This window comes from Mustelus asterias, chromosome 3 (genome assembly GCF_964213995.1).
Source record: "Mustelus asterias chromosome 3, sMusAst1.hap1.1, whole genome shotgun sequence".
NCBI lineage: Eukaryota > Metazoa > Chordata > Chondrichthyes > Carcharhiniformes > Triakidae > Mustelus > Mustelus asterias.
In genome coordinates, this window is record NC_135803.1 from 93,989,093 (window position 1) to 94,013,408 (window position 24,316).

The following is a 24,316-nucleotide window of genomic DNA, read 5'->3' on the forward strand; positions in this document are numbered from 1 at the left end:
TATGAAAAACTGAGTCATAAACGATAACATTATTAGAAGCTCATAAAACTGTGAATCAAACAAAGTTAGCCGCCCTTCAAGCAATGCAAACAACCCTCTGTCCACAGAGATGGATCTATTAGTTAGTCTTGGAGTTCAACTAATTATCTCTCTCCCCCCCCCCCCCCTTTCATTTGCTTGCAAGTTATTACATCTCTAATTTTTCTTAGTTCTGACGAAATGTCGTTGACCTGAAAAACATTTGGCATTTGGTAAAACAGATGCCTGGTCATCTGCTCAGCCTGCTTATATAGATACAGTTGTCAGGCTTTCTGATCTGCTAGCCTTGCCATTCACTTGCTTCCATTGCTGCCTCAGCCCTGCCGCAGGAGACTCCAGCTCATGCCCAATTCCCAGAGACCACAATACCAGTGAATGGGTGCTGCCTTTTAAAAGTCAGAAGTGCAATGTTGGGAAATGGTTCCCAAAGTGATGACAAAATCCAGCTCAATGTCTTCAATTGATGTCAGAGACTCACTATTGTTGTATAGCACCAAATACCAAGGATCACTTTTTCACCCTAATGGTAAGGAATTACAGCTCTCCCAAAAAGTGACCAAATGTAGAAAGATTGCGATGCAGTCCACACCTGAAAGACCGGCACGATTCACCCATTTTTCTCACCGTTGAGACACTTGGAGATTTTTTGGGAAAATTCTGCACAATGGGCGGGAATTTAAAGCCTCGCTCGTCCCGAAACCGTAAAATCCTACCTGATGTCAACAGACCTTTTCATGTTCTGCCCCTCACCCGCTCCGATTCCTTTGGCGGGCGGGGCAGTAAAATTCAGCCAATATGTCTGAAGCAAACTCAATACCAGGTATTCATTGATTATACTCCTCTGGGACAGTTTAAAAAGTTGTAAATATCCCCGTGTCTGGGTGGATTTCCTCTGGGTGCTCTGGTTTCCTCCAGTCCAAAGATTAGGTTAGGTAGATTGATCATGCTAAATTGCCCCTTAGTGTCAAAAGATTACCCTTGGTAAATGCATGGGGTTATGGGATAGTCATGATGTGGAGATGCCGGCGTTGGACTGGGGTAAGCACAGTAAGAAGTCTCACAACACCAGGTTAAAGTCCAACAGGTTTATTTGGTAGCAAATACCATAAGCTTTCGGAGCACAGCTCCTTCGTCAGATGGAGTGGTTATCTGTTCTCAAACAGTGCAAACAGACACAGAAATCAAATTACAGAATACTGATTAGAATGCAAATCTCTACAGCCAGCCAGGTCTTAAATGTACAGACAATGTGGGTGGAGGGAGCATTCAACACAGGTTAAAGAGATGTGTATTGTCTCCAGACAGAACAGCTGGTGAAATTCTGCAAGCCCAGGGGCAAGCTGTGGGGGTTACTGATAATGTGACATAAATCCAACATCCCTGTGGGAGTGAACGAGAATCCAGGATGGTAGTCTGCCTCCCTGGTGCCGGGGTACTGGATGTCTCCGAAAGGGTAGGAAGCATATTTAAAAAGGAAGGTAGTCAAACGGATGTGATTGTACACATTGGTGAAAATGATGTAGGTAGGAAGAGCAGGGGGGTCATACGAGAGAAATTCAGGGAGTTGGGTGCTAGGCTAAAAAGTAAGGCCTCCAGGGTAGCAATCTCTGGACTGCTCCCGGTGTCTAGTGCAAGTGAGGCTCGGAACAGGGAGATTCTACAGTTGAACGCGTGGCTAAAGGACTGGTGCAAGAGGGAGGGTTTTAAATTAATAGATAACTGGGAAATCTTCAAGTCAGGATGGCAACTGTTCAGAAAGGATGGGTTACACCTCAACTGGAAGGGAGCAAATATCCTGGCTGGGAGTTTTGCTAGAGTGTTTCGGCAAGATTTAAACTAGTGTGGCAGGGGGGTGGGGAACAAAACAGTAGGTCAGTAAATACTGAGGCTGGGGTTGAGCTGGGGGCCAGGGCAAGGCTCGCTAAGAAGAGGAGCACTCTGGAGGAGGATGACCTGAATGGGCCTGGAGGTCTGGAGTGCATCTGCTTCAATGCGAGGAGCGTAACGGGTAAAACAAACGAACTTAGGGCCTTAATGCTTATGCGGAATTTGGATGTGGTTGCGGTGACGGAAACTTGGTTAAAAGGACAGGACTGGCAGCTGAATATTCCGGGGTATAAGTGTTTTAGGCGAGACAGAGGAGGGGCTAAAAAAGGTGGGGGAGTAGCGATATTAGTTAAGGAGCATATTACCGCGGTGCAGAGGGTAGACAACTTGGAGGGGTCATGTACTGAGTCGCTGTGGGTGGAACTCAGAAACAGGAAGGGTGCAGTCACTATGCTGGGGGTGTACTACAGACCACCCAACAGCCCACGGGAAGTGGAGGAAAGGATATGTCAGGAGATTCTGGATAGGTGCAGAAAAAATAGGGTTGTTGTAGTGGGGGACTTTAATTTCCCTGGCACAGACTGGAAAGTGCTTAGAGCTGGGGGTCCGGACGAGGAGGAATTTGTAAAATGCGTACTGGAAGGCTCTTTGGAACAATATGTAGATAGCCCGACTAGAGAGGGGGCTATACTGGACGTAGTTCTGGGAAATGAGCCCAGTCAGGTCGTCAAAGTTTCGGTAGGGGAACATGTGGCAAATAGTGACCACAACTCTGTTAACTTTAGGATAGTAATGGACAAGGATGAGTGCTGTCCTACGGGCAGGGTGCTAAATTGGGGGAAGGCTAACTATAGCCGGATTAGGCAGGAATTGGTGGATGTTGATTGGGAGAGGATGTTCGAGGGTATGTCCGCGTCTGGCATGTGGGAGTCTTTTAAGGCACTATTGATAAGGCTGCAGGATAGGCATGTGCCTGTAAAAAGGAAAGATAGGAAAGGTAGGATTCGAGAGCCGTGGATAACCAGGGAAATTGAGGATCTGATTAAAATGAAAAGTGAGGCGTACGTTAAGTCCAGGCAACTGAAAACAGATGGAGCTCTGGAGGAATACAGAGAGCGTAGGAAAGAACTCAAACGGGGAGTTAGAAGGGCAAAAAGAGGTCACGAGATGTCCTTGGCAGGCAGGATTAAGGAGAATCCTACGGCATTCTATTCATACGTTAGGAACAAAAGAGTTGTCAGGGAGAAAATCGGACCTCTCGGACAAAGGAGGGGAATTATGCTTAGAACCCAAGGGAATTGGGGAGATCCTAAATGAATACTTTGCATCGGTATTCACGAAGGAGAGGGGCGTGTTAACCGGGAGTGTCTCGGAGGGAGGTGTTGACCCGTTAGAGAAAATCTCCATTACAAGAGAGGAAGTGTTAGGTTTTTTAGGGAACATTAAAACTGACAAAGCACCAGGGCCTGATGGCATCTATCCTCGACTGCTCAGGGAGACGAGAGATGAAATTGCTGGGCCTCTGACGGAAATCTTTGTCGCTTCTTTGGACACGGGTGAGGTCCCTGAGGATTGGAGGATAGCGAATGTGGTCCCGTTGTTTAAGAAGGGTAGCAGGGATAACCCAGGAAATTATAGGCCGGTGAGCTTGACGTCCGTGGTAGGGAAGTTGTTGGAGAGGATTCTTAGAGACAGGATGTATGTGCATTTAGAACGGAACAATCTCATTAGTGACAGACAGCATGGTTTTGTAAGAGGGAGGTCGTGCCTTACAAATTTGGTGGAGTTTTTTGAGGAAGTGACAAAAACGGTTGATGAAGGAAGGGCCGTGGATGTCGTCTATATGGATTTCAGTAAGGCATTTGACAAAGTCCCACATGGCAGGTTGGTTAAGAAGGTTAAGGCTCATGGGATACAAGGAGAAGTGGCTAGATGGGTGGAGAACTGGCTTGGCCATAGGAGACAGAGGGTAGTGGTCGAAGGGTCTTTTTCCGGCTGGAGGTATGTGACCAGTGGTGTTCCGCAGGGCTCTGTACTGGGACCTCTGCTATTTGTGATATATATAAATGATTTGGAAGAAGGTGTAACTGGTGTAATCAGCAAGTTTGCGGATGACACGAAGATGGCTGGAATTGCGGATAGCGAAGAGCATTGTCGGGCAATACAGCAGGATATAGATAGGCTGGAAAATTGGGCGGAGAGGTGGCAGATGGAATTTAATCCGGATAAATGCGAAGTGATGCATTTTGGAAGAAATAATGTAGGGAGGAGTTATACAATAAATGGCAGAGTCATCAGGAGTATAGAAACACAGAGGGACCTAGGTGTGCAAGTCCACAAATCCTTGAAGGTGGCAACACAGGTGGAGAAGTTGGTGAAGAAGGCATATGGTATGCTTGCCTTTATAGGACGGGGTATAGAGTATAAAAGCTGGAGTCTGATGATGCAGCTGTATAGAACGCTGGTTAGGCCACATTTGGAGTACTGCGTCCAGTTCTGGTCGCCGCACTACCAGAAGGGCGTGGAGGCGTTAGAGAGAGTGCAGAGAAGGTTTACCAGGATGTTGCCTGGTATGGAGGGTCTTAGCTATGAGGAGAGATTGGGTAGACTGGGGTTGTTCTCCTTGGAAAGACGGAGAATGAGGGGAGATCTAATAGAGGTGTACAAGATTATGAAGGGTATAGATAGGGTGAACAGTGGGAAGCTTTTTCCCAGGTCGGAGGTGACGATCACGAGAGGTCACGGGCTCAAGGTGAGAGGGACGAAGTATAACTCAGACATCAGAGGGACGTTTTTTACACAGAGGGTGGTGGGGGCCTGGAATGCGCTGCCAAGTAGGGTGGTGGAGGCAGGCACGCTGACATCGTTTAAGACTTACCTGGATAGTCACATGAGCAGCCTGGGAATGGAGGGATACAAACGATTGGTCTAGTTGGACCAAGGAGCGGCACAGGCTTGCAGGGCCGAAGGGCCTGTTTCCTGTGCTGTACTGTTCTTTGTTCTTTGTTCTATCCCGGTTTAGGCCGTCCTCATGTTTGCGGAACTTGGCTATCAGTTTCTGCTCAGCGACTCTGCGCTGTCTGTCAGGTGACTGGTCTCTTGTAACTCCCTGTTTGAATCCTCCCAATCAAGGGTACAGCCCTCCTACACCCCTGCCTTGACTCTAACTAAAGTTAAATTGAAGAATGAAGACCTGACCGAGCAAGTAGACCAACCTTATGAAAGATATCTAGGTAATGGAGCAACTGAGCACCATTGTTGCAAGTTATCAATAACAAGTTGCCTTGTTATGGGATAGGGCAGAGGGGAGGATCTGGATGAGATGCTCTTTCGGAAGGTCTGTGCAGACTTGATGGGCTGAATGGCCTCTTTCTGCATTGTAGGGATTGTATGATTCTATAATCCCCCTAATCTACACACTTTGGGACACTAAGAGGCAATTTAACATGGCCAATCCACCTAACCTGCACATCTTTGGACTGTGGGAGAAAATCGGAGTACCCTGAGGAAACACATGCAGACACAGGGAAAATGTGCAAAATCCACACAGTCACCCAAGGCTGTAATCAAACCCAGGTTCCTGGTGCTGTGAGGCAGCAGTGGTAACCACTGTGCCACCATGCCTCCCATACCTTGATTACTTCATGCAAGACATCCACTGAAAGCGCATTTTCAAAATAATATAATCTATTTGTGAAATCATGTGCTACTGAATCGACTGGTCTTTAGTGTCATATTTTAGAATACAGCCAACATCTGTTCAACATTAGTTTATGATTGATATGCCCATTTAGGCCCTCATAGATTCTCAACTGGGACTTTGAATTAGTTCCTCAACAGTTAATGCATCATGGTTTGAACTTCTTCAAGCGTCTGTGTAAATGTTTTATTTGGAAAACTGTTCTGCTGTTAGTCATAGTTTTGTCTTGCATTTAGTAAGTCCTTAGTGTGTTCATTTGAATTTTGATAGGACTCTTTTTCGGACTCACCTGAGATTTGTATTTCATCTGGTGCCACACAAGTCAGAATTGGATCAACGTATTAGATGCTAGCAGAGACCTCTCTTGTAACTCCCTGTTTGAATCCTCCCAATCAAGGGTACAGCCCTCCTACACCCTGCCTTGACTCTAACTAAAGTTAAATTGAAGAATGAAGACCTGACCGAGCAAGTAGACCAGCCTTATGAAACATATCTAGGTAATGGCACCAACTGAGCACCATTGTCGCAAGTTATCAAACCGCATTTACCCATGCTTTGCATACATTGTGAGAAAGTAGAAGTATTGTGATGTGTTGTGGAGATTTAGTGGGCGAATCTCCAACCTCGTCACGCCTAACGCAGTTCATGCCAATCCAGGAGAATTGTGTGCGGGTCTAAACATCGGTTTCATGCCTGGCACCAAACAGTTTGGAATCCGCCCAGCACCTTTATAATGGTGTGAACTGGATCATGCCGAGAAAGGGTGCGAATCCGATTCGCATATTTAAAGTAGCATTCGTGCCCAGAAAGGGCATGAAGTTTATGAGCAAGTATTTGACTAGATCGTGCAGTGTTGGATCGCATAGAGGGTCATGACAGGGGGGAAGGCTGGGGGTCATGTCTGGGGTTATGGTTGGTGGGGCATGTAAAGGGTCACAACTGGGGGAAATGATGGGAGGGCATGTCAGGGTTCAGCCAGAGGACCCATTAGGAGCACCCTGATGTCTGGTGATGGTGAACATGCTGCTGATGAGGGGGGGGTCCGATGTCCGTGGGGGGTGTGAGGGGGTCTCCCAGTGCACTCTGCTGAGAGATTGGGGCTCCGTTGCAGCATGGCGGCTGAGTGCTTTGAAGTTGCTTTCCCCAGCATGTTTAGTCTCTGCCTGCGCCAAGCATCCAACTCCCCAACAAAGTGTTGAAATATTGTGGAAAATTCCTGTTTTCTTGACGTTATGACACTTGGGCTGCAATCTTACCGGGAGCCAGTAAGGTTGCAAGCAGCGCGTGAAATCGGGTTTGCAGCCATTTTCGCATCACACACAATGCTACCGGCACTGTTTGATCAGTGGGATCGACTTTGTGCCCAGAAAGGGCATGAAGCCAATTTAAATATGAATATCATTATTTGCATGACATTAACACGTCCCGTCCCGTACGGGTCAGTGATCGGCAATGGGTATGCAAGCGGGGCGATTGGCAGGGGTGGTTTTGATGGGGACTCGTTGGGCAGGTGTCCAAAGGAAAGTCAGGCAGCGTGCCTTAAGCCTATCGACTGGTGGCTCTGACATCCATAATTATGAAGTGCTCCAAAAGATTAGTCAGGGCACGAATCAATTCTGGCCTCCCAGACTGCCTGGATCCACTACAGTTTGCCTAATGCCGCAACAGGTCCACACCAGATGATATCTCCCTGGCCCTACACTCAACCCTGGAACACCTAGATAATAAAGACACCTATGTCAGACTCCTATTTGTTAACTAAAGCTCAGCCTTCAACACCATTATTTCTACAAAATTTATTTCCAAACCCCATGTCCTGGGCCTTGGCTCCTCCCTCTGCGGTTGAATCCAAGACTTCTGAACCCACAGACCACAATCAGTAAGGATAGGTAACAACACCTTCTCCACAATTATCCTCAACACCAGGCCCCACAAGTCTGTGTCCTCAGCCCCTTACTATATTCCTTATATACCTATGACTGTATGGCCAAATTCCCCTCTAACTCGATTTTCAAGTTTGCTGATGATACTACCGTAGTGGGTCAGATCTCAAACAATGATGAGACGGCATACAGGAAAGAGATAGAGAATTTGGTGAACTGGTGCGACGACAAAAATCTCTCCGTCAATGTCAGCAAAACGAAGGAGATTGTCATCGACTTCAGAAAGCATAATGGAGGACATGCCCCTGTCTACATCAATGGGGATGAAGTGGAAATGGTCGAGAGCTTCAAGTTTCTAGGTGTCCAGATAACCAACTACCTGTCCTGGTCCCTCCAGCCGACGCTATAATTAAGAAAGCCCACCATCCCCTCTACTTTCTCAGGAGGCTAAGGAAATTTGGCATCTCTGCTATGACACTCACTAACCTTTACATATGCAACATAGAAAGCATCCTTTCTGGTTTGTCGAAGACTGCAAGAAACTCCAAAGGGTCGTGAATGAAGCCCAGTCCATCACTCAAACCAGTCTCCTATCCATTGACTCTGCCTATACTTCCCACTACCTCGGAAAAGTAGCAAGCATAATCAAGGACCCCAAGCACCCCAGATATACTCTCTTCCACCTCCTTCCATCGGGAAAAAGATACAAGTACCAACTGACTCAAAAACAGCTGCTTCCCTGTTGCCATCAGACTTTTGAATTGACCTACCTCATATTAAGGTGATCTTTCTGTACACCCTAGCTATGACTATAACACTACATTCTGCATCCTTTCCTTCTCTATGTACGGTATGCTTTGTCTGTACAGCATGTAAGAAACAATAATCATACTTTCCACTGTTTACTAATACATATGACAACAATTAATCAAATCAATGCCCTGATGCCGGGAACCTGTGTTGCCATGGGGGGGGCGTTACACTGCCGCCGCTGATGCGGGGGGCGACAGGAACCTTCACAGTTCACTGGGAGATGAGGGCACCTGTGCAATAGCACTCCAAACAGTCTGGCTTGACTGGTGAGCTTAGGCTCCACCCTCACCAAAATTGGTGAGAAAACAGAGTGTCATAAGATTGCATTTTCAAACTCGCCCAAAAAACTGTCTGAAATTCTCCCGTTTTCCCTCTCAGCACTTAGGCAGCAGTCTTTCCAGCTCTATCTGCTGGTTGATCAGCGAGGCAAGCCTGTAAGATAGGGTGGGACACGAAAAATCAGGATCGTGCCTGGTTTTTCACCTCTCGTGACCTTACCAACACTGATTTGCAAGCGAAATTGGCTTCGTGCCCTTTAATATTAATGACATTATGTAATTATCACTTGTGATTCACTTGGACTTATCCCCTCGCGGTCGAGGTTCTCATGGGCGAGAATCACATCTGGTCCTTATCAACGAGGACCAAACGTGATGGCCTTACTGGCAGATCAGAGGCCATTGAAGCCCTTCGGGTGGTCGGTGTCAGGGTTGGGCAGTGCTGGTTGGACAGTGCCAGCCTGACAGTGCCCACCTGGCACCCTGGCAATGCCATGGGCATTGCTGGGGGGGCAGTGCCTGAGGGAGATGGGTCCATGATGGGGGTGCCGGGGGGGGAGGGGGACTCTGCAGAGAGGGGGGTTGATTGCGGTGGGGATGGTGAACAGCAGCGGGGGACGATGTCCAGGAAGGAGAGACCGGCACAGAGAGGAAGATCGGCGGCAGATCCCGATGTGTTCAGGAGTCATTCCCCCCCCCTCACAGACATCGAATACAGGGGCGTCTGTACAGTGGTGCCCCAAGAACTCAGCAGCCTGCATCCCCGGCGAGATTAGGCTCCACCCCCCACTAGCGGGTATTGTATCCTGGCACTCTGGAAACTCGTCCAAAGAATTGGCACAATTCTCTCCTATTTTCACACTCATTCGGCACTTGGGAATTTTTTTCATACAATTCTACCCTTTGAATTTTTTTCGTAAGATTGCGCCCTAAGAAATTTTTGGGGAAAATTCCAACCTTCATCTACTTATGCATTCTAAACCAAACTAAACTACCGAAGCAAAGTAATAAATCGCATATGTATGAAGAGCCTTGAAAGAGAACAATCAATGTGAGTAATTGAGTATGTAAAAAGTTGAAACATAAGATCTCCTTCAGCACTACTCAAGTAGGTTAATATGCTTCTCCAGTGTCAAACATGTGTAGAAGGGCAGCTTGAAAGATCAACTGAAATTATGCATAACAGCACTATACTGCCATCGATTGGAACTTCTTCCAAAAGTTCAGTCTGGAAACAGCCTGAAAGACGGCAGAGGGGATATATTGATTTTATACCCAATTATCATCTTTCAGCCTTGCATTCAAGGCAATGCTGTCTCCCTCTACGGTTGATGTTGGGTCTGCCACTTCATTGAAACTATTATTAAAAGTAAACAGTCTGTTTTTGACATATATGGAACTGCTCCAGATATTGGGGAAAATCACGTGGAGACAACTGACATTAAGGAAGCAGAATGGTGAAGACACAATTGCAACTTTCGATCTTGCTAAAGGGACTATTTTATCATCTTGTTTATGACACTGGAGCAAATATTACTCATCTGCAGTTGCTTTCGTTGCTCAGTCTGCTCCACAAATACAGATTTTTGTATGTCGATAAAATGAAAAGAAAAGAAAGGACATTGATCAAATGCTCTTCTGAGGTTGGAAGGCACAAAGCCAACTGGAGTTAAACTAGAAGTCAAGATTGATGTAACTTTACATATTATTAGATGGAAAAGTCACCTATTTGAAGAACTATTTTTACATCTGTTTACAAAAGCATTGGTTCTGCCTTTCTCCATTAGTATGATAACTTCGCCAATTCAATCAGTGATGTATGAGTACTAGGAATTTCTTTATCTCAATAATGCCTTTTTCTCTAAGCCTGCTGTTAAGCTCTAAAATTTTACAGGTCTCTTGTGCTACAGTTTTTAATGGTATAAAATATCTGGATTTGGTTCAGTGATTTGGATGAAGTCCAACAATGTTACAGGAGTAAGCCAAGATTTCAAGGACCACAGTTCATTTGATTAGAATCTCAACTTGTTGTTGTTATGCATTTTACTAATTATGTTTCCTTTAATTTGACAGCACTTGTCCAGTAGACACAGCATACAGCAAAGTACTGCACAGGTAAGTTACAGGAAGCCCAAAAAGATCATCACTGATGTTTATTAAATGTGATTATCCTTTAAGATAATTTGCTGCAGACAATTTAATATCATGAAGAAAATCTAAAATGTAAGCATTGTTATATTTGAGAATAAATACTGAAAGTATCTCAAGAATAGCATTTTCACTGTTAATCTCCTGTCTTTCATTTACAAATTCAATGTCAAAAATAATTATCTTACAAAGTCTGGATGATTGTACATTAGAACATGGGGCGCAACCTTATCTACTCGCCACACCGGTCACCCCACCAGCAGCCCTGGCCCCCCCCAGCAGGCTGAACACCCCAGCCCCCTTACTCCCACTCTGATGGTCAGCCTCAATTGCTGGCCTCCCTCCCGTTGTCACTCGGCCCGAATGCAGAGTGGCAGCACAGCCCTCTCTCTCTCTCTCTCTCTCTCTCTCTCTCTCCCCCCCCCCCCCCCCCCAAATCAGATTGGTATCACTATCGATCAGTAGTTAGCCACGATAAACAAGCATTTGTACGAATACCAATAGTATTTAAATCCCTACTGCTGCCTTTGTCTAACTGCTTTTTTTTTATGTGTTACATCCTCTGCTGGAGAACAGATTCCTAAAGATACCCCAGCACCTTTGTTAAAAGCCAGACATGATATTTATCTGTGGGGTTATATAAGAACTAGACCATGTTCTCATTTAGTGTCCCTATAGACATTTCCAAGCACAGTCGGAATCAGGAGCAGGAAATTTAGCTGATCTACTGCTCTTTTCCAACCTAATCAAATACTCTTCTGAGGTTGGAAGGCACAAAGTCAACTGGAGTTAAATTCAAAGTCAAGATTGATGTAATTTTACATATTATAGGTGGAAAAGTCACCTAACTATTTGAAGAACATATTTTTACATCTGTTTACAAAAAACATTGGTTCTGTCTTTCTCTATTAGTATGAAAACTACACCAATTCAATCAGTGATGTATGAGTACTAGGAATTGCTTTATCTCAATAATGCCTCTTTCTCTAAGCCTGCTGCTGAGGCCAATTTGCAGAATTTCTAACTGCAACATCTATTGAGATTGGTGATCACAATGTAGATCAGGAATTGACCTCAAGACCTTCTGGTCTGGGTATCTCGGTTATAGAAATGCCTTACAAACTAAGCCACTTGTGGTGCTCATTGCAAGAAGTCTGATTCCATTTGTAAAATTTTGCCATGATCACATTACTTGTATGTATGGAATATGATTTTGAAAACTGGTATTTACAAAAAGAAACAAAAACAGAAAATGCTCAGCATGTCTGACAGAGCAGAGACCGATCAGAGACTTGAACTCTGGACACTCAGGTGGAAAGTCTGATGCTCCACTCAAAGAAGCCAAGAGAGGATTTTCATGCCATAACCAAACAATAGGTATAGATATGTCCAGTTTTCTCCTCCTTTACACATGATAAATGTTCAGTGGGTTATCGAGATAGGCTGAGTCCCTAAGTAAGGGGCCATCAACAATGAAAAACATTTTGAGACAGCTGATGCAGAACATCAGTCTATTGTGGACTTGCCCATCCGCCTTGAATTCCTCCTTCTGTTTTCTGTTATTCGGTTCCCCTGGCTTGTCGCAACACAACCCCACCCCTCCCCCACCATGGCCACTGTCCCTTGTTGTTCAGTTTTGCTCCCACTGAGCACTGATCTCTGTTCTCTTATTAACACATCCTGCTATCCTGCCTTTTGCCATTATTAACACTGTTCAGTGCCCAATGGCGCCATTAACAGCCCCTTTGTCTCATGTCCATGACATTTTTGTCAACCTCTCCTTAGCCCTGACCTATCATTGACTTCACATTCTGCCCCATCTCCTCTCCAAGTACATAATTCATCACATTTCTATCCCTTTTCCGTTCTGTAGCAGTGTAATATTAGTTGCTGAGTTAAATCTCTACTTAACTCAGCCTGTCACGTTAAGATCAATTGTGGGAAAATGATCTAAATAGATAATCATTGTAGCTGCTGGTAAATTTCTGATTCCAGGTCAGAAGAACTCAGCAAATTTCTATTTTTGTTTGTATGTTTTGTATCTTCAACAAAGTATGATGCAAGTCTAACATCTGAAGAATAAAATGGAAAAGAACAAAACAAAAATACCTCTCACTGCCACACTCCTCACGCCCCATCTATGCCAACCTGTGCTATCTCATGCCCCCCCCACTTATCCCACCCATGGCCAATCATACCCATTATGCAATCCCATGCCCTTCTACCACCGCCCCCCCCCCCCCCCCCCCCCCCGATCTTTCATGCTCCCTATGCTAACTCATGTCCCTCTGGCCCTTCATACCCCTGTGCCCCCATATCTCCATGGCCCTTTATGGTGCTATGCCAACTTAGTGCTAGCTCATGCCTGCTTATGACCCCCAACACCCTTTGCCTATAACCCCTCCATGCCAACTCACCTGGTATCCTTTGACAATCCTTTGACAACTTCGACTGTTCCTTGACAGCTTAGAAGTTATGTGACAACTTGACAGTTCTTTGACTGTTCCTTGATAGCTTGACAGTAACAAAGAGTTTGTGCATTTTTTGTACACAATCATTTTTATATTTAACAATCCCAAAGGGTACATTTCCTCCCACAATGGGTGCCATATCTCCCCAAAGATGTCCTGGGACCAAGTCTAAAAGAGTACCTTACCTCTCCAAAGGGGAGGTACACTGGCTTAATAAACTAATCTGCCAAGTTCAGACCTCCTCTTGTCTCAGTTAATCGACACATCCTGGGTTTCAAACTCCAGGCCTACCAAAACTCCACAGGTGGCTGGTGATTTAAATGGCCAGATTCCTTTGTAAACCTCGTGTGAACACTTGCCTGCTCACCCTCACAACTTCCAAAATACGAAGTGTTGTATTCAGGGGCGGGACTTTGAATTTCCAGCCATATTCTGGATTTTTGCCATGATAGAGAGCCTCGCTATGTAGTGAAAAGCTGGGTCTGGTTCCACTGAAGGAAGGTGCACTCATTTAATTGCACAAAATCTAGTTGTGAATTCAAAATTGATGTTCTGTCTAGGGTATGAGAAACACAGGTACATATAGAACATAGAACAGTACAGCGCAGAACAGGCCCTTCGGCCCACGATGTTGTGCCGAGCTTTATCTGAAACCAAGATCAAGCTATCCCACTCCCTATCATCCTGGTGTGCTCCATGTGCCTATCCAATAACCGCTTAAATGTTCCTAAAGTGTCTGACTCCACTATCACTGCAAGCAGTCCATTCCACACCCCATGTTCAACATAGTGAGTGAAATTTAATTTTGGTGGTGGGGGGTGGGTATTTAATGTGCCGCTGGGTCTCCCACCTCCTCCTACCTCCCCCTGTTAAGTCTGAGACAAGAAAGCCCATGGATGGCTTTCTCGCCCTGCCACAACTGATGCCCATAAATGAGTGAGGCCCATAAGTGGGAAATTAATGGCCATTTAATGGAATGGGGAAAATGAGATTAGAAGATGCACGCTTGATGGCGGCACAGACAATAGACCAAAGAGCATCTTTTTGTGCTGCAAAACTCTATGGCTCTAAGGGCTTCACCCCACCACCGCTGGTGTTAGCTCAATGGTAGGTGGGTGGGCTCACAATGTAGGGTGCATGGACCTGAACAGGTGCCAGAATGTGGCGACGAGGGGAATTTCACAGTAACTTCATTGCAGTGTTAATGTAAGCCTTACTTGTGACTAATAAATAAACTTTAAAAAAAGAAAACTCATGCGAGGTTGCTTGCAGAATCCCAGAGAGGGTCTCTCACTCAAAGGCACTCAGTGCCTGATCTAGGACCCGTCATTGGGAATGAGGAACCCACTGAGAGCAACCCTGCACTTTTGTTGACTCCCTTCCCCCGCACCTTTGGCTGACTCCCACCCTGCGAACTTCTTCCTGCCATCATTGACCTGCGGCTTGGGATCCGGCAACAATACTGGTCTCAGGTGGGTGTTTTACCAGCAACATCCACTGCCTCTCCGGTGCCATTCAATAGAGCTGCCAGTTTCTGGGTGGGACTTCTGTCTCCTGTCCTTGATTCCAGGAATGCCCCACACTGACCAGTTATGTGCTGAGTTGTACTTTATACAGCGGGCCTTCTCTGAAAGAGGCAATGTGTGGCTCTCGCTGCTTTACAACCAATGGACGAAATAACTGTTGCCTCCATTAAATAGCCAGTATTTTTGTTATATTAATTAATAAATAAGTGCATGAATGTTGCAGAACTTCAATCAGTCCCGCTCCACTGGTCTTCGAGAGCTTTGCAAAATTTTCCTTTTCACTTATATATCCAAGTGCTGTGCAACAATTGAGGACATTTACTGTTGTTCTATTATATTTTTGAGAAATGTAACCTTTTTCCTTCTTTTTGAAACAGACAGATACCATGAAACACCGACACGGTGACACATGCCGAATTCCTGTTCCCCACCATCTTTTCCTGAATATGAAGAGCTTTACTTACCACACCATTGGAGAGGATACAGACATCTTCTTTTCTCTTTATGACATGCGAGAGGGCAAGCAGATCAGGTAGGAGCTTGAGAGATGATGAACTCAGCTCGCAATTGTGGCATGTTCAGGAAAACATTTTACATGTTTTGCATTTCACATTTCTAGGCTACCAAAATCTGACTTGAGTGGAGGCAACTGTTGATCTAAATGGCCAGCTACCCAGTTCCCACCCCTGCAAAAATGATACACGCCTTATTTGCGAAGCGGGACTCCATGACTTTTTGAACAGTTCAGCTATTTTCATCATGGTAGAGAGGCTCTACGTTGAGGCAAATATCTAGGCCATGGTTTCCGTTATGCATTTGTATTTTCACAGGTTGTCATTCACAGCCTGCCTCCCCGTTGCAAATCAACACTTCTATAATAATGTTTGTTACAGCCTCCTCATTTCATAGCAAGAATTCAGCAATTGAGAGCAGGGTGGTGTGACCCCTGTGTTGCCAAACCAAACTATTTTCACCATAAAAAATAGAAGGATTTCAGGAAAATTGCCTCACTATAGTTCCCCTAACTTGTGCTGTTGAGAGCAGCAGATCAAGCACGATTCCGGGGGCAGGCGAAGCTCGGAGAATGGCATTCTCCATTGGCCTCGGGTGGAATTGTACGAACCTCAGGTGGACGTGCCGGTAAAATTCCGCCCTCTGAGTCAGTACAAAGCATGAGGTGAGTGGTTCAGATGTGAGAAAGTTAGAAGCAACTTGTTAGCCTGGATGGGAACACGCCTGATGACAGAGCTCATAAAGATTACAGGAATTCTTATGTGCAGATAAAACCCCACCAACGCTCAGTGTTGCATCCTCCCAGCCCATGTGTACCATTCAACGATAGAGCAACAGGCAGCACAAGTCTAGTTGTGTATTTCTTCAGTATATAAATTAACTTTAGCAGTATATAAATTAGCTAGCTAGGAAACTTAAAACAATTGTTTATTATTTATAACACAGTCATAATTTGCAACAGGTTTGGAAAAAAACATTTTTTGACAGAAAACAAGAAGAATGTTGACAGAAGATGGTTACCGTTACAAAAGCACATGAAGCTTTTGTAGTGGGGAGAATCTGAATTCCCATTTGAATTTATTGGTGACTATCTTGTATTGTTAAATTCTTGTTATGCCTTTCCATTAGAGGAAACATTCTCTCTCTATCCATTCTATCAAAACCTTACTTAATTTTAAAGACTTCTATGAGGTCACCCCTCAGCTTTGTTTTTCGAGAGAGTGGAGGGGTGACCTCAGAAGTCATTTTTTGTCTTGATATGTTTAGCCACGCTTTCTGGTATCATTCTTGTAAATCTTCTCTGCACTCTCTCCAATGCCTCTATCTCCTTTTCATAGTACAACGACCAGAACTGCACACCGTACTCCAATCTGACCAAGGTTTGATACAGGTTTAGCATAACTTCTCTACAATTCGTCTATTTTAACTTGCCTCTCACCACTTCTTTTGGGCAAGTAAGAAATTCTGGTGATTGAGCTGTAAACATAAAAGAGATATTAAAAAAAGAGTCACATCAAACTGAGACTGAAATTCCATGCACTCTGATGAACTGTGGAAATATATATGCAGTTGGTGTGAGCTTTAATGTATTGGTTTATGTCCTGTTGATCAGTGCACTCGACTGGGGTCACAGTTCACTGTTTGCGTGCTGTGCAGCTTCTGCTGTTTATAATGCTACCTCCTGGCACAATAACTCGTAACCTCAATCCTCACTGTGTGTTTTATGTACACAACTAATTTATGTCTTAGATAGCAAGAAAAGCTGCCTTCTACAACACAGAAAGATAACAGTAATAGGTGAGCCATTTAAGTTTTGGAAAACTCATTTTTCAGGCATGGCGCGATCATAGTGCAGTGAAGGATGATAAATCACGTATAACAGGTCCGGTCTATCCTTGAAATGCTGCACTGGAGGGTTATTTAATGGCTATTTCAACTCCCGGTAACTGAGCAAAATAGAAAAAAGATACAAAAGGAACAACTTCAGTCATTAATTCTCATATATAAAGATGGTTCCTTACTCATAACAGTCAATGAGTAGCATGTAAAAAAGCAAAATGTTTCTAGGCCCATCTTATCAGCCATCCTGGGGAAATAAAAAAGTTTGAAGATTTTGCAAAAAAAAGCAATATTCCCACCCTAACAATCTGCCACATCAACCAACAAATTATGTTTGATTTTCTACCATAAATGTTTGGTTTCCATCTAAAATATGCAGGTTACATGAAGTGAAAGATTCTTACCTCCTTTCACAGAAATAAGAGGGCAGGATTTTCCAGCACAACCCACCGGCCAGAGTGTCTTATTTCTGAAATTAGGCTTTAAATAATTTGAATCTTGACTGACACTGCTGTTCAATCTCCAGCAGCATGACAAAGGGCAGGCTTTTCCAGGAAACCTGCCGTGAAACACACAGTAGTGGAGATGGTCCACTATTGGCCAGCGGCATCTTATGACCTTACCGATCTTATGTTATCAATGGGGATTCCTAGTGAATGCACCCCCCACCACTGGAAAACCGGCGGCAGGAGTGTGCCATCAGCGGGAACGGATGGTATATTCCAGCCATAGTCAGAGCTAAAGGTCCTCCATGGTGCTGATGGTGATCAATGCTCTGCCGCTTCCTGCATTGACATCTCCAAGTCCCCAAAAATATTTTCTCTGGTACACTTGAATGTTCCCATTTCGTTGTCAGAATGTTTCTAATTGCTCATTATTCACATCTTCAACCACGTGATAAAATATAGTGGAGGATGGACCAATTATGCAGCACTGATGCATTGAAGTTCAGGTCTGTGCAACAGATTGTTCTAATGGATTGTTTTTAAATAACATGACGACTTATGGAGAGCTTTACATTATTTATAGGCCTGGAAACCGGCTTCTTTAAAAAATATTGGAAATATAAACAAGCACTGTAGTACATTCAAACATTATTTTCCACACTGGTGCTTGTTACAAAATTTGAGGCTTGAACTACGATCATGTACATTGCAAAATTAGCTGTGGCATTTAATATGGTAAAACATCCCACGGCACTTGATGAGAATGTTATCAAACAGTAATGACACCAAGTCATGTTGAAGATATTAGGCAATGTGACCAAAAGCTTGGTTAAAGAAGTAGGTTTTAGAAAAACATCCATTGATTCAACACACAATACCAATGATTTAACACCCAACACCCATTTATCAACACCCATCACCCATTTACCAACACCCAACACCCACTGATTCAACACACAGCATATGTTGACCCAGCACCCGTTGATTCAGCACCCATTGATTCAGCACACAGCATATGTTGATTTAACAAGATCAGGGCCACGCTTTGCAGTCCCTCAGCCATGGCCCACTGTGACTGGGCCATGCTCTCGAGGCCCAAAGCCATGGCCCGCTATGTCTCCAGGATGCTCCCGAGCCCCTCAGCCTTGGCCCACTGTGCCTCAGCTATGGCCCGCTGTGACTTGGCCATGGTCCACAGAGACTTTGCTATATCTTGGACCTTGCCACCCATGGTAACTATTTCCTGCTCCACGCTTTCCACTGTGGACTCCACCCTTGCAGTGTTGGCCTGGCATCCACGCTGTGCCAACGCCATCTCCTGCACTTGAAGACTGTGGGACATCTTCCAACGGCCTTGCAGTTGCTGTAGAGTTGCTGACAGAAACTGTCGACTGACTGGTACTGGGGTAATGGTCTCGGAGGATTCCTCGGGCCCTTCCTCTGAAGTTTGCTCCAAACTGTCATGCAGTGTCTTGGCAGGAGAAGCGGGGGAGGGGGCATCGGAGTCATTTCCTCCAACAAAGGACACGAGGTTGAGTGGAAGGGAAGGACAGATGTCTGGGCAGCATGCCACTTACTTGAGATATGTCATACGAATGAAGGATTGGCAGATGCTCACTTCTATGTCGCAGACCAACCTGCCTGTCCTGTCCTCTTCCCCCTCTGGATCCAGGACTCTCTCCTCAAAGAGAATATTTGCAGGTTGGGTACCCGCCCACTGTCTTCTCCCACTCCTGGCGGTTATGGCCCATCTTCTGCTGTGGGGACAGAAGGAGGATTGAAAGCCTGATGGCTGGAAGGGCATGGAGTGTCAGAGGGTCGGTTGTGGGGACAGTTGGGTGGGGTCTGTCAGGCAGTGCTTCGACAGGCAGGGGTTGTGACGGGGCGTCCAGAGGTGTTGGAGGCAGGTGCTACGGGGTCAGGTGCTGGAAGGCCATGGGGTGTCTGGGGGTAGATGGACATTGCAGCTGCAACATATGGGACCGATGCCAAGACGGGATGGACACTCTTGCTGCCTGAATGAGATCATTAATTTTCTTGCGGCACTGGTGGCCGGTCCTATGTGCCAGTGCACTGACACTGACTACCATTGCCTCCCAGACCACGTTGCTGTTCTGACACCTGTCTCGTCGCCCATCTGAGGGGAAGAATGTGTCTCTTTTCCTCTCCATGCGCCTGGTAGATGACCCCTTGGTAAACCTTAGAGCAATTCTTTGAGATGCCATCTTTCTGGTATCACTGCCTATGTGTCCATCGTTAGAGCTTATATGGAACTCTCCCTTGTTAAGGAAGTTCAGCTGCAGGCAGTTTGGGTGAGTCATGTGCCCGGAGGTTCCATTCCACCGCGAATCACGGGAGGCTACTTTTTGTTGCAATAAGTGGGGGAGGCAAGGGGAATTCTGCAGGAGTGCTGATGGGGTGGGTGGGAGGGTGGTGGGTGGAACCATAGAACCACAGAAAATTACAGCTCAGAAACAGGCCTTTAGGCCCTTCTTGTCTGTGCCGAACCGTTTTTTGCCTAGTCCCACTGACCTGCACTTGGACCATATCCCTCCACACCCCTCTCATCCATGAACCCGTCCAAGTTTTTCTTAAATGTTAAAAGTGACCCCGCATTTACCACTTTATCCGGCAGCTCATTCCACACTCCCACCACTCTCTGCGTGAAGAAGCCCCGCCTAATATTCCCTTTAAACTTTTCTCCTTTCACCCTTAACCCATGCCCTCTGGTTTTTTCCTCCCCTAGCCTCAGTGGAAAAAGCCTGCTTGCATTCACTCTATCTATACCCATCAAAATCTTATACACCTCTATCAAATCTCCCCTCAATCTTCTACGCTCCGGGGAATAAAGTCCCAACCTATTCAAATGGAGTTTGCACATTCTCCTCGTGTCTGCTTGGTTTCCTCCGGGTGCTCCGGTTTCCTCCCACAGTCCAAAGATGTGCGGGTTAGGTTGATTGGCCAGGTTAAAAATTGCCCCTTAGAATCCTAAAATGTGTAGGTTAGAGGGATTAGTGGGTAAATATGTGGGGGCAGGCCCTGGGTGGGATTGTGGTCGGTGCAGACTCGATGGGCCGAATGGCCTCCTTCTGCACTGTAGGGTTTCTATGATTTCTATGAATCTCTCTCTGTAACTCAGCTTCTCAAGTCCCGGCAACATCCTTGTGAACCTTCTCTGCACTCTTGCAACCTTATTTACATCCTTCCTGTAACTAGGTGACCAAAACTGTACACAATACTCTAAATTCGGCCTCACCAATGCCTTATATAACCTTACCATAACACACCAACTTTTATACTCGATACTCCGATTTATAAAGGCCAATGTACCAAAGGCACTCTTTACGACCCTATCCACCTGTGACATCACTTTTAGGGAATTCTGTACCTGTATTCCCAGATCCCTCTGTTCAACTGCACTCTTCAGTGTCCTACCATTTACCCTGTACGTTCTACTTTGGTTTGTCCTTCCAAAGTGCAATATCTCACACTTGTCTGCGTTAAATTCCATTTGCCATTTTTCAGCCCATTTTTCTACTTGGTCCAAATCCTTCTGCAAGCTTCAAAAACCTTCCTCACTGTCCACTACACCTCCAATCTTTGTATCATCATCAAATTTGCTGATCCAATTCACCACATTATCATCCAGATCATTGATATAGATGACAAACAACAATAGACCCAACACCGATCCCTGCAGCACACAACTAGTCACAGGCCTCGACTCAGAGAAGCAATCCTCCACACCCACTCTCTGGCTTCTTCCATTGAGCCAGTGTCTAATCCAATTTACTACCTCCCCATGTATACCCAGTGACTGAACCTTCCTCACTAACCTCCCATGAGGGACCTTGTCAAAGGCCTTGCTGAAATCCAGGTAGACAACATCCACCGCCTTCCCTTCATCCACTTTCCTGGTAACCTCCTCGAAAAACTCTAATAGATTGGTCAAACATGACCTACCACGCACAAAGCCATGTTGACTTTCCCTAATTAGTCCCTGTCTATCCAAATATTTGTAGATCCTATCCCTTATCACACCTTCCAATAACTTGCCCACCACCGACGTCAAACTTACTGGCCTATAGTTTCCTGGATTTCTTTTGGAACCTTTTTTAAACAACGGAACAACATGAGCCACCCTCCAATCATCCGGCACCTCCCCCGTGAATACTGACATTTTAAATATGTCTGCCAGGGCCCCTGCAAGTTCAACACTATCTTCCCTCAAGGTCCGTGGGAATACCCTGTCCGGTGCTGGGGATTTATCCACTCTGATTTGCCTCAAGACAGCAAGCACCTCCTCCTCTTTAATCTGTAAAGGTTCCATGACCTCCCTACCTGTTTGCTCTATTTCCGTAGACTCCATGCCCATTTCCTTAGTAAATACGGATGCAAAAAACCCATTTAATATCTCCCCCATTTCTTTTGGTTCCATACATAGCCGACCACTCTGATCTTCAAGAGGGCCAATTTTATCTCTCACTATCCTTTTGCTCCTAACATACCTATAGAAGCTCTTTGGATTTTCCTTCACTCTGTCTGCCAAAGCAACCTCATGTCTTCTTTTAGCCCTCCTGATTTTCCTCTTAAGTAGCTTCTTGCACTTTCTATACTCCTCGAGCACCTGACCTGTTCCTTGCTGCCTGTACATTTCATACAACTCTCTCTTCCTCTTAATCAGTGTTACAATCTCCCTCGAGAACCAAAGTTCCTTATTCCTATTTACTTTGCCTTTAATCCTGACAGGAACATACAAACTCTGCACTCTCAAAATTTCTCCTTTGAAGGCCTCCCACTTTCCATTTACATCCTTACCAGAGAACAGTCTGTGCCAATCCACACTTCCCAGATCCCTTCTCATTTGATCAGAACTTCAGTTCAGAACTTCAACCCGAGGACCAGATCTATCCTTATCTATGATCAGGTTGAAACTAATGGCATTATGATCACTGGATCCAAAGTGTTCCCTCACACTCACATCCATCACCTGCCCTAACTCATTTCCCAATGAGAGATCCAATATCGCATCCTCTCTAGTTGGCACCTCTATATACTGATGTAGAAAATTCTCCTGAACACATTTTACAAACTCTACCCCGTCTAAACCTTTAACAGTATGCGAGTCCCAATCTATATGTGGAAAATTAAAATCCCCTACTATCACAACTTTGTGTTTCTTGCAGTTGTCAGCTATCTCTCTGCTGATTTGCTCCTCCAATTCTCGCTGACTATTGGGTGGTCTATAATACAACCCCATTAATGTGGTCATACCTTTCCTGTTTCTCAGCTCCACCCATAGGGCCTCTGTAGACAAGTTCCCTAATCTGTCCTGCCTGAGTACCGCTGTAATAGTTTCCCTGACCAACAATGTCACCGCCCCACCTTTTATCCCTCTGCCTCTATCCCGCCTGAAATATTGGAAGCCCGGAACATTGAGCTGCCAGTCCTGCCCCTCCTGTAGCCAAGTTTCACTAATGGCTATAATGTCATATTTCCATGTGTCTATCCACGCCTTCAGCTCATCTGCCTTCCCCACAATACTCCTGGCATTGAAATGGAAAGGGGAGAACTCTGCAGGGGTGGTGATCAGGGAGAGGGGGGAACGTTGCAGGGGTGGTGATTGGGGAGGGGGGGAGTGGGGGGAATTCTGCAGGTGTGGTGGTAGGGGGGGATTTGTAGGGATGGTGATGGAGGCGAACTCTGCGGGGGTGGTGATCGAGGAGAGAGGGGAACGTTGCAGGGGTGGTGATTGGGGAGGGGGGAGCTCTGCTGGTATGCTGATGGGGGGAGCTGTACAGAGGTAGTGATTAGGGAGCGGGAGAGAGGGGAAAACTGCAGAGATGGTGCTCAAGGGGATCTCTGCAGGGGTGGTGGTCGAGGAGGAGGGGGGAAGGGGGGAACTCAGCAGACAGAGCCTATCAGCGGCTTGATGGGGGTGGGGCCTGATGTCTGTGGAGGGATTGGTGGAGGTGGGGTCGATGTGCGTGGCAGGGATGGCAGGAAATCTCCCATTACACTGAGAGATTAGGGCACATGACCAATAGCGCCCCTTGAGCTCAACAGCCGGCTTCTCCTGCAAGACCAGACTCTCCACCCCTTCCAGGTGACTCACCTGATGAAGGAGCAGCGCTCCAAACGCTTGTGATTCCAAATAAACCTGTTGGACTTTAACCTAGTATTATGGGAATTCTTACTGTGTCCACCCCAGTCCAACGCCGGCATCTTCACATCATCTTTATTTGTACTAAGTGCCATAAGGTTACATTTTTAAACTCACTCAAAAGACAAATCTGAAACTCTCCAGTTTTCTTGGTGATTCAGCACTTAGGTATTTTTTCATAAGATTGCACCCTAAGTGTCAAAAAAGTCTGAAAGCGGAAGGAATCGTGCTGGTCTTTCCGGCATGCTCCACAATTCAATCGTTCGACACTTAGTGCAGTGAAAAATCCTCAGCGCTGTTCTTGCTGGTGTGGAGGCTTCAAGCGCGTGATTCACCCAAACTGTCCCCAGTTGAGCACCATTAAGTGGGGGGCACACACAAACACATACCCGGAGGTCAGTGCCCGTGTATTGGCATGGAGGATAAACAGCCATTGCCGGAGGAAATAGAATGACTTCATTTGGGCAGCAAGGGTGAGTGTCCATTCTGTCCTGACATCAGTCCAGTCTGCATGAAGAGCCTCTCCCTGATGCCTTGTAGCCTCCCAGCACCTGACCCCCTAGCACCTTTCTCCAACTACCTTAGCCCCAACATACCCTGGTCTTTTTAGCCATCAGTATTTAAATTCCTCGCTCTGTCCCTGCAGGAGAAGAAAGCCCATAACAGGAGG

At 45.7% G+C, this 24,316-nt stretch overlaps 1 protein-coding gene across 4 annotated transcripts in view; it reads left to right on the forward strand.

The window, feature by feature from the left end:
* Window positions 1-24,316, forward strand: part of dock3 (dedicator of cytokinesis 3) — a 1,050,162-nt gene that overhangs the window by 453,240 nt on the left and 572,606 nt on the right. For all 4 annotated transcript variants that reach the window (XM_078209344.1, XM_078209345.1, XM_078209346.1 and 1 more), the window contains exons 8-9: window positions 10,614-10,655; window positions 15,063-15,217. In XM_078209344.1, coding sequence (XP_078065470.1) covers window positions 10,614-10,655; window positions 15,063-15,217 — 197 coding nt within the window. The remainder of the gene's footprint in view (window positions 1-10,613; window positions 10,656-15,062; window positions 15,218-24,316) is intronic.